At 42.4% G+C, this 11,657-nt stretch overlaps 1 protein-coding gene across 4 annotated transcripts in view; it reads left to right on the top strand.

The window, feature by feature from the left end:
• The first annotated feature begins 1,210 nt into the window (after positions 1 to 1,210).
• LOC146700728 (glutamate receptor 4) overlaps positions 1,211 to 11,657 on the top strand; it is a 157,649-nt gene continuing 147,202 nt past the window's right edge. For all 4 annotated transcript variants that reach the window (XR_014922600.1, XR_014922599.1, XM_085470954.1 and 1 more), the window contains exons 1-2: positions 1,211 to 1,376; positions 7,772 to 7,930. Coding sequence is in view for 2 of the 4 variants with exons in the window: in XM_085470954.1 (XP_085327080.1) it covers positions 1,286 to 1,376; positions 7,772 to 7,930 (250 nt within the window). In the remaining 2 variants the exon portion in view is untranslated. The remainder of the gene's footprint in view (positions 1,377 to 7,771; positions 7,931 to 11,657) is intronic.

Here is an 11,657-nt window from a genome sequence, read left to right as displayed (position 1 = left end):
GGCAACTACAAACCTCAAAATCAGCAGAACCTGAACTGAAAGTAGCCCAGTGTCTCCTAAAGTTCCTGCTTTAGCCGAACCCCGAGGAGACTAATGGCTACACTTCCTTAAAGTCTCACTATCACTGGATTTTATTTAATCTTGGAGGATGGCGACAAAACTTCCAAATTAGTTTGCTTAAACTGCACACCCGGGGACTCCACCGCCAGCGGTGCTACTGAAAGTCTGTGTTATTTGGTCAAAGTGACAAAACTTTTAGCTCCTCGCTCCTGCAGCTTGAAGGAATAGTGCAAACTTTAGTGAGACAGGCTGGCGGTGTTCAAACGTTTCCCTCATTTACATTTATTTTAATGTATTTCTTAAGCTTTAAAAAACAATAATTTATTTGTTAATCTGTTGCTGTAGCGGTTTTGTACATGTGCATAAGTAATGTCACATGGTAGCAACCGTTAAAGGGACAGTCTGACTACCTTAAGCGACCCAGCATGAGTTTTTGTTTTTTGTTTTTTAAGTTAAGAGGCAGTTCACAGAAAACAAACCCCGCAAATGAATTTGAGCTTGCTCATTAGAATGTTATTAATTGCCGAAATTGGCGCAGCTTATCTTAAATTGCGCCCTAAAGGCTGTGTGCAGAGTGACTGAGAGGACACACCGGGGTTTTGATTAAGTTGATCTGCCCGTGCGAGACGATCTATCCGGGATGATATCCGACAGCGAGGAGCGGGAGAGAAAAACGCTGTCAGACATCCATCTTCGCAGCCACTCGCAGCGGTTCTGGAAGTTTTGGTGTTAAAGGAGCTGCGGGGACTTTCTCCGCCGCTCGGTGCTGCTGAGCGGGCTGACTGACTGACTGACTGACGCCCCTCCTGCCTGTCTGCCCGGGTCGGCTAAAAAGGCGCATGTGTGTTCTTGCTGTGATGTGAGTTGAGCCGCATCCAGACGCACTGACCGCCGCTGGCTGATGCCCACCCCCCTCAACAACACCACCACCACCTCCACCCCTCGTCCTCCCTCCCTCCTCTTCTTGGTGGTGTGCGCAAAATCTCCAGCGCCGGACGGACGGACGCAGTTTGACGGCACAAACCAGCGGCACTGCGGGGGGAATATCCAAGAAAAAAAAAAGCCACCCAAAGCAGACATGGATATTTAACCGGCATTTGATTTCATCTCCCTTTTTTAATCTCTTTGTTTTTTGTTTTTTGTTTTCCCTTGTGATGTTGGCTTTGCACCGGGGGTGTTAATTAAACCTGCTCGATGTCTTTAATCAGTTTATAACCTGAACAAAATGAGGATTTCTTCTCGCGATTTGATTCTGTTGATGTTCTCGGGTTTTTGGGGACTGGCAATGGGTGCTTTCCCGAGCAGCGTTCAGATCGGTAAGTGTGAGCGTTTTATGGTAGATCCAAGCACAAAATAAAACCAGTCAATGAATCTGTGGACGTCCTACCTGCTGCCTCTGACCTGCCGTTTAGCACCCCGGCACTGGTCAAAGTGGGGATTGCGGATTTCCCCCCCATAGCCTTATTTTTATTCTTTTAATTGTCTTTAAAACATGACCATAAAGACTGGGTCCTGTGCTCTGTCGATGCTGTGCATGCTTCACACACACAAACGCACACACACACACACAGACTCACACACCTAATGCGCTTTGCATGTGTGTGTATCCCGGTGCACTCCGCCACTGCAGCAGATCAGAGCAGCAAAGTCTGTGTGTATTCCCCATGCGGGCTGCCTGTGCATTGACTGCTGTTAACACTCTCGCAGATCCCGCTCCTATAACAAACCGCTGCCACGGGTCCCAAATGCCTTGCAGCTGCACCGTTCCCCCCAAATCTTTTTCCATCAGTTTCACTCTCTCTTTTTCAGCGTCTCTGTGTTTTAAATTTACGTTTCTCACTGACGGATTCACGGTTTTCATTACACTCGTTGGCAGATTTACTGGTTAGATTTTAAAGCAAGGTTCTAGGGGGGGGGGGGAGAAAAAGGAGCCCAACTGTGACCTCCATTTGTTAATCATTGGTTAATCATCACATCCTCAACAAACAGTCATCAGAGAATCAAAAAATCTGGTATCCAGGTTTATATTCCAACTGTTTCAAGCTTCATTCTGAAATCTAATATTTGCTTACACTGACTTTCTTTCTTTTTTGCTGGGTTTTACCCTCAGCTGCACCCCAGCTTGTAGATGGAGTTGAGGCACATCAGATACAAGTCAGGCTGATGAAAAATGACAAGCTGTTCAAATGATTCTCCTTGTCCTTTTATATCAATGTGATACTCCAATCCCCGGGCCACCCAGAGAGGGCAGAGGTCAGGGTCAGTTACAGAGCAGGCTCCCCTGGAACTGAGGACTCTCGAGCTGCGTTGTTTGGGGTTTAAACCTGCGTCTGTGGAACTGCTGTGCCGTCGTGTGAAACATTTAATTTGTTGCTGACGTAAGCGAAACTGGCGCGTGTGGGGGGGTTATTTTACTCATAATTTCCCAGCTATGATAATCGGGCTCTTGGTATTTCTTTAAATTAACTTATTCTCATTATCGCTTGACAAACATCATTGCTGCCAGTTATTTAAAAAACTGTTGATGTAATCCCTGTGTCATCATATTTCTCAGTTTCAGGCCTAGTTGTCCTCTGGGAGTGTAAAAATCCACACCCGCCAGACTACATTTAGCAATTTCTGAATCGCATCAGCCTTCAGAGAGGGCAAACATCTCCCCCGATCAACACTTGTCAGTTTCAAATAATCGTCACCGACGAATCAACACTTATTAGCAGCAGGAAATTTGCTTTGTACACACGCAAGCGACACTGAAACAAGTGGACAAATAGAGTCACGGCCAACATGCTCCACAGTTGCCAACAGATGCAGAGATGTCCTCAGAATTATAAATCCCATTCATCCTTCATTTTCTGACCTGTATTAGTTTTTCGAGGTCTGTCAGCATCCTGTCTTATCATACACTGCATGGCAGCGGAGCATCTTTGATAGGAAGAAATCTGAACCTTATAGATCTTACTCCAAACTAATCTTTATGATGATTAAGCTTCTGGGTTTGAACCTGGCTGGTGTCCTTCTGTGTAAACTTTGCGTTTTCTCCATGTTCCCGCTTGTGCTCCGGTTTCCTCCCACAGTCCGAAGACATGTGTGTTAGGTTAACTGGTGATTCTAGGTGTGAATGCTTGTCTGTCTCTCTGCATTAGTCCTGCGATAGACTGCAGTCCTTTCCAAAGTGTTCCCAGCCTGTTGCCCTGTGGCAGCTGGGATAGATGGTTAATAAAGTGGATGAATGGATGACAAAATTTAGATTCTGTGCATTCGAAGCATGCAAATTTAAATCCGCTACAAAAGCGAGCCATGATTTTGAGAAATAATTCTCCATGCAATAATAGAAGTTACTATCTCACATTAAGGCTCCAGCTGCACCTGCTACTGGAACATTTCATGTGTATCTGGATGTCTTTTGGGTAAGGAGTAGCACACATTAATGCCGGTGTGAATGCACACAGAACGTGCTGTAACCAGGTCAGCCAAACCACAACACTTTAAAAGCCTAACCAGGGACATGGACTGCACACTAGCTGTGGCTAAAAGTCAAGTATGTATTGCACTCATGGTGTTTTACTTGAATGGAGCAGTGTTAACATGAATCACCCCTGTAAACTGAACTATACAGGAACATATATATATATCAGGATCTGCTCCCTGACAGGTCTACGCCAAGTATGAATGCAAACTGTAAAGGTTGAATAATCTTTTCAGATTAAAGCCCACTTAAAGCTTAAAGCTGATCAGTGGGGTTGCCAAGCTATTACTCCTGTTATTGATTATTCACAATAAGGAATGTAAGCCTAATTAGCAAGACTATAGGAAGAGGAGATGACACCAGCTGTTTCCTTTTTGATACTATTCTACATAGAAATTTAGAAAAAGATAACATGGAATACTTACACGAGCACACTACGTAGCTTGGATTAAATTCAAAGACGTGATCAGAAGTCATCCAGGTGGTAATGGGGTCACAAACAAACAGGCACGTTGCAGCCATTTGGGTCTTGTTTTCAGCGAACCATATGTCAGGAAACTTCAAAGTCTGAGGCCCCCGAAGTGTTTGGATCTCATTTTGTGTTGAATCCAGATGAAGGGAATGTCAGAAGTCTAAATAAGCTGGATTTAGGTCAGTGCTTAATTTTATTCTTTTCGATTCAGCAACGGCTGGAAAAGGGATAAATTTCAAGTTAGGAATAAACATAAAACCCATCACAATGGAAATCAGATTAAAATCAAAAGGGGGCTTAGATGACTGGTCTCCACAGAGTGGTAAAATATTCTAAAGTTTACCTTTTAAAGAGGCCAGCCATAAAAAGAACACACTGGCATTTTGCTCTAAATGACATTTACACTGTCTCATCCTAAGAAATATAGCCTTGAGTCAGATTTTGAAATGTGAAACAAACTGCTTCTAACCTAAAAACACTACTGACATTTGCACAGCCGCGAACGGCTTAGTGGAGATCTTTGTATATGAATGAGGCTGTAATACAAGAGGACACGAAACAAAAATCTTATCTCTGATGCCAAACTGATTTATGACACTGGCGCCACTCTTGCATAGAAAACTGAATGAAAATCCGAGTTGATACAAAAGGATATTTTGTGAATATTATCACCTTCTCTGCTTGCATTAATACGAGACAAAGACGACCTTGCATGTTAAACACACTGAATCCTTGCCACAAAGCCTAGTGGTACCTCAGAGGATCTAAATTTTTTTAGCCTTTGCAGGAAGTTGAAGACATTATTTACCAGAGCGATACTGCCCTTTTATTACATTTTACACATTGTGGAGTCAGTTGTGGGAACCTCTTTTATGATAGAGATTTCTCTTTGAAACAAACATCTGTGAAGAGCTAATAAAATTTGCCTTAAATCTTTTGAACCTTTGATGTGAGGTTGTTATCACGAGAAAAAACGTTATTATCTGTTTGTTCTGGTGCGTTATATCACCTGTTTTAAACCCTAAACAAGCTAGTATAGGTCTAATTGTAAAGCTGGTCAGCTACTTATGTGTAGACTGGAAAGACCTCAGGATTAGTTTTGAAAGCTCAGCACCTACGTGACAGGCTGGCACAGTCATGGGTATACATTTGTGGTTTGCAGAGGATAAATCCGTCTTTCTAGACCAGGGCCCTGTGCTTCGTACGTCGCTTACTACATCCAAGATCAAATGAAACATCCAAGACCAAATCATCGCGCTAACTCTGAGCTCGCTATTCCGGTTCCCCGAACACACCTGTTGTTGACGATTAGTATAGCTGGATGAAGTAATGTGAGATCACTGGGTGGCCCAACAGGGGCTACGCATCGATAGTAGAAACATTGATCGGCAACCCTTTGATTGGTCGGCGAAAATGTCGAAGGAGCGCGCTCGGTATTTTTCGGCAGCAGAGCAAGAACTCTTGAGTGAGGGATTTCAGGAGTTTCAGAGTTTAATTAAAACGCAAGGGAACACTGCAAAGGCTGCAAAAGCAAGGAGAGAGGGCTGGCAGAAAGTTGCTGACAAATCAAACTCGTAAGTAATTCAATAATAATAATAATAATGGATTGGATTTATATAGCGCTTTTCAAGGCACCCAAAGCGCTTTACAATGCCACTATTCATTCACTCCCACATTCACACACTGGTGGAGGCAGCTACGGTTGTAGCCACAGCTGCCCTGGGGCAGACTGACAGAAGCCAGGCTGCCATATTGCGCCATCGGCCCCTCTGGCCAACACCAGTAGGTGGTAGGGTAGATTTATCATATCACACCATATTATCCAATATTATATTACATTATATTATATTATAATATGTTATATTATATCCCCTTTCACATTAGAGCCACAACAGGACCCACTAGAACATGGGAACAAGTAAAAGTGAAATATAAGAATATTCTACAGAATGGTAATATTTATCACTTATATTGCTTGTCGTCTCTTGGAAAGAGAGCCTGAAATAATCTGTTTGTTTATAACAGCAACCAAGAAAAGGGCAGAGCAAAAAAAAAGACAGGTGGTGGTCCTGCACCCCCTCGTCAACAAGTTGGTTAAGTAAATAATACCCTCACGGGAAAATCGATATCTCTCTATGAGCACACTGTCGCGCTGAGCTAAAGGATCCTGTCTGTCCCGCAATATACGCTGAATTCTGAGGACTCTCCTTATCAATCTTGCACCTTCCGCAATGGGTTGCTCGCGTAAACGGACAGGACATGGCTGCGACAGGCTTCCCAAATCCACCTTCACTTTTATAGCCGTGGTCTCTCATCTTGATTACACGAAGTAATTTACAATTACTACTCTGAAATATGAATTACATCTGTAATAATCACATACATGTAATAGAATGTTAATAGTACATTTCCCTTTTTTAGGAAATGACCTGTGTGAAATCAATAAATGGATCAGGTGCTGCATTGTCTTTAGTTACATTGATGTTATTTATTTATGGTGAAACAGTGGTGGAATATCGCTGTTGCTTTCGTATGAATGACGCGGGCATACCTGCGTGGCCGCGATCTAATCCTGTTTACATAAAGTAAACCTGCTCCCCAGCAGGTTTACGCTTACGGCTCTGTTGCTATGACAGCAAGTCCCGGATGGGCTTCGGGGAACCGAACGATCCAGGATCACGCGAAATCGTCAACAATCTAATCCAGCTAACTCACTTAGCGCGGTACGAAGCACAGGCCCCTGGGGTGGGGAACTCCAGGACACAAGGGCCAGTGTCCTGCAGGTTTTAGATATACATCTGGGTCAACACACCTGAATCACATGATTAGTTCATTGCCAGTCCTCTGGAGAACTTTAAGACATGTTGAGGAAGTAATTTAGCCATTTCAATCAGCTGTGTTGGATCAAGGACACATCTAAAACCTGCAGGACACCGGTCCTTGAGGCCTGGAGTTCCCCCACCCCTGTTCTAGAGATTTCCTTTACCTCCAATCAAGGTTTGGCTCAAGGTCTCTTGGACTTGTGGATGTTTCAATGTGATGTGTGCATGCTTGCTTAAAAAATTACAAACTAGTTACTTTTTATAATATTCTCATCTGCAAATATTCAGCATATCAAATAAATCACTGATCAACACGTTCAGCTGCCTCGGCAGTGAGTTTCTCTTCCTGCAGGCAGACTCCGGCACAGACTTGTGCTTCATTTGGCAGCGATAGTTCTTGCGGTGCTCTCCGTCATTGGTGAGCTTGGCGTAGCAGCACATGGAGAAGTTCTCCACCTGCTGCATATCAATATACCTGCAGATGGACCTTGTGTCCAAACATAGCTGTCCTGAGCATGCTAGTATGCAGACTCTTTATCTCTGTATCTCAGAGCCTTTTTCAGTATCATCATCCTGTTGAGTGTCAGAAACGGTAACCACTGTATGGGTTGTTTCCAAAAGCCCCTGAGCCCATGAGAATCTTGCAGGTAGCCCTCAGCTCAGCAGGAGAGGTTTTATTAAACTGTGATCTAAAGATTGAAAACTCTCCCAACAGTTTTGTGGTTTCTTTGAAATCTTATTAACTACAGTGGAGATGGGGCTGAGATAGCAACAAGTTGTACCCCATATGGGCAATATGCCTGGGTACTGACTTGGATTAAATATATTGTCTTTGGTGTTTCTGTGCTGCAGTCAGCAATAACTAATCTGTCTAGAATAGGTTTAAACCTGACGGCGAGATACAGTGGACACGCTCTTCATCGAGCCCTGATGTCTCCTCCCTCTCTTCAGGCGGTCTGTTCATCAGAAACACTGATCAGGAGTACACCGCCTTTCGTTTGGCAATCTTCCTGCACAACACCAGCCCGAACGCCTCGGAAGCCCCGTTCAACCTGGTGCCTCACGTGGACAACATCGAGACGGCCAACAGCTTCGCCGTCACCAACGCCTGTAAGTTTGTCACATGGCTCCAGATTTTGCATTTTTGGGGGGGTTTCTCTGGAAAATGGCAACAAGTGAACAACAGTATGGTATTAGGTATATTGTAAATAGTGTTTAATGATGTTTTATTTCAACTGGAGTTTTAAGTTCCCAGTGATCCTGGAACTGTACTCACCAAGTTAAAGCAGTAGGTTCACAGCATTTTTAGAAGTGTTACTTTTCATTGCCGTGACCTGTTTATGTGGGTAGAAATGCATGTTTTACGTTAATAACAAGGGTAATTAAATGCTCAGAAAACAAAGTGAATGGTGAAATAAATAAAAACAGTTTTCAGACCAGCTTCGGAGTTCAAATTTAAGTATAGCACAGTTGGGTACACACAGACTTCATCTGAAGTAAGAGGGTATTTATTTATATTTTAGCTGGACTTAGCTTTTGTTTTACATGGTGAGTACTGTGCTATCTTTATGGATAGAGATATAGTGCAATATAGTGAAATTATCCTTTTAAAGATGGGTATTTACTTGATAAACCCTCTGTGTTTGCTTGTGCTGGTAGAGGTTCTATAAATAGTAATGAGGTTAAATTATAGTAATATAAAGAGTGTCATCCCCAAAATGACACATTTTTGGGTTGCGTGTGTCTCTCCAAACAGCTCAGTGCGTGCGTGTGAGGATGTGGCGGCACAGCTGTCTGTGAGTGTCTGCTGGTTCACATCTGATCTAAGCAAAGCCACACATGCCAAAGGGGACAGAAGCTTTACACACAAACAACAATCACTCACACACTCCCATGGTTAGATCTCCTAACAGTAGTAGGCAGTGATTTTTAGTGATGATCCCTGGGGAAGCATCTTCTTTTTTCCCTTTTTCTCACTCTCTCCTCAGCCCGTGTGTGTGTGTGTGTGTGTGTGTGTGTGTGTGTGTGTCTGCAGGGATGGTGGGGGTTCCCGCAAAGACCATAAAACACTTCAGCCTGACGTCTCCTACTATCCATGGTGTGATCTGGTGTTAAAAAAAATCAATGACTAAATTAAGCAGACAATGAAGTGCTTTTATGTTTGTTTTGGTAATGGAGGGGGGGAATCGTACACGTCTGTGTGTGAGTGTGATGACCAGAGAAGGCTCAGAAATTCTGTGATCAGATAAAGAGAGTTAAATGTTTTGAAACACCCTGAGGTATTTTGTCTTACATTTTAATTTTGCATGATAATTTCAAGCTCCCGTTTCCTCTAAGCTTCTAAATTCCACGGATTTTAATTTTCACATTTGGGTGAACTGGCCCCTGAAAATGACTCCAAATCAGTTAAAAGTGGTCTCTGTTTTCGATATACGCACTGATATATAGTCTGTTCTCACTAAATATCATTTACAAAACCGTCAGAGGCACAGGTTTCTGAGACAATTATGGATGTTTTTGTTTTTTTGCAATGGGATTAGATAACATTATGACAAAATAGCAGTAATACAATGTACTTTTAGAAGTGGGGATGGACAGATTGACAGATGAGGTCAGGCAGGAGTGTCTGCACTATGATGTTCACAGATGACATCTGCAGTGAGAGTAGGGAGCAGTCTGGAGCATGCTCTGGAATAAAAAGGAATGAAAGTCAGTAGAAGTGAGACAGAATACATGTGTGTGAATGAGAGGGAGACCTGTGTGAAGATGCATGCATAATGATGGTGTATTAGTTAAAAATCCGGTGTCAACAATCCAAAGCAATGGACAGTGATCCATTGCTTCTTCACATCAGAGGTGAAGAAGAGAGTGCAGGCAGTGTGGAGCGGGTGGAGACAAGTATCTGGGGTCATTTGTGACAGAAGGATAGCAGCAGGAGTGAAAGTGAAGGTTTACAAGATGGTAGTGAGAGCTGCTGTGATGTGTGGTTTGGAGATGGTGACGTTGACAAAAAGGCAGGAGGCTGTGCTAAAGATGTCCAGATTTTCACTGGGACGAGATTAGAAATGAGTACACCAGAGGGACAGCTCAGGTTGAATGGTCTGGAGACAAAGTAAAGAGGTGGGATTGAAGGTATGTTGGGGGAAAAGAGGAAGACCACAAAGAAGATTCGTGGATGTAGTGAAGGAGGACATGCAGAGGGTTGGTGCAACAGAAGAGGATGCTAAGGATGAGTGAGATGGAGTTGGATAATCTGCTGCTGTGAAAGAAGAAACAGTAGAAGTAGAATTGGACTGTACTAAAGCAAAAAAAAGTGTAGACATTTTGCTACATGGTATTATTTTAGCTCACTGGGTTGCGGCGGTAACCATAAGCCACAGGGCTAAGTGCTCAGGTTTGAGTCGGACCAGATGTTCTTTGCTGTGCATCTTCCTCCACAATCAATCCCCCTCTTCTCTGTGTGGCATCTAATTAAAGTGGAAACCCCCTAATAATAACAACAACAATAGTAATGTATTAAAAAGGAATCTTGACAGACTCGTATTAGTGCTAAACATTAAGCCACTCTTAATTTTATGCCTGAGAAAAGACAATATTTACCCAGAGTGACATTTCGAGTTTTTATGTATTATATAATTTGCCAGTAGAGGGACTGAGAGAGGACGCACATTAACTGTAAAATGCAAACTTTATACAAGACAACTGTTAACTGTTTTCAACAGCACAGACATCAATAAACCAAATAAAGATAAACTACTTGTAACACTCTTAATTGCACGTCTATAAAATAACACTCCTGAACAGCATCCTGGGTGGTGCAAGAAATAATTTTAATAATATTGCTGTGTTATACTGTAAAAGTGCCAGAATCTTAAATAGAATTCCAGCCTGACCCCATGAAAGCTGGTCTTTAACCTGCTGGTTCCCTTGTACAAAGTACAAAGCGCTTCCAACAGTTAGAAGACAAACAAGGTGAGTTACCTGCACCTGCTGTGCGTGACATGTGCAAAGGTGATCTTCATACAATGTCCTGAGAACCTGAAAACATCTGTAGGTTTATCTGTTCTGTACTTCACTCGTCCTGCTCCACAAATAAACGAGAAGCTCTGCTTTCCTTCTGTAACAGTATATTTTTCAGCTCTCTGTGGAGGATCACTGAAGCCATGCTGACAGAAGCATTAAGCTCAAATACGTTTAAAACTAAAACCAATGCATCCACAAGATTTTGCCTATTAATGAGCTGAAATTACAGGAGATGAAGCTGTATTGATCTCTGTGGGGAAACGAGCTATGCGAGCAGCAGACAGAATACTGCAAGTGAAAATGAAGAGAAGTAGGCACAAGAACTGAATAAGCAAAATAAGCGAATGGAGGTTTGCAGCAGACAATACTGTAATATTTTAAAGCAGTTTGTAGGGATACATAAATACTTTAATAATGTTGTGGGTTTGGTTTAAAAATACTTTAAAAATACTTAAATATATACACTGTTTAAGTTCAGGATCTAAAGTGAGTAATTTTATGAAATAATACATTCAATAAGTGAAGGAACCTTGTGGATGTGTGAAAAATGTCAGTATTTGGACAAAAGAAGCTGCTCTGAGATAAAAGAGACCAATATTTGTAGAATGTGACATCTTCATTTTAGAAATTCATCCACAGTTTCTTGTATTATTTTACACCATCTTTTGTATCCACTCAGTCAATGACTGCAGTGTGAAGAGAAGCATCTCTTTGAATGAGAATGCAGAAAGAGAAGATTCTTGGACGTATAAAAAAAGGCACGGACGGGAGTAAAGTGTATGAAACTATGGGATTTTCACCTTCACTTTAATGG

Source organism: Copadichromis virginalis, linkage group LG10 (assembly GCF_057382275.1).
Source record: "Copadichromis virginalis isolate Kocher_CV1m ecotype Utaka linkage group LG10, C_Virginalis_male_GT1.1, whole genome shotgun sequence".
Lineage (NCBI taxonomy): Eukaryota > Metazoa > Chordata > Actinopteri > Cichliformes > Cichlidae > Copadichromis > Copadichromis virginalis.
This window is presented reverse-complemented; position numbering and strand designations above follow the sequence as displayed.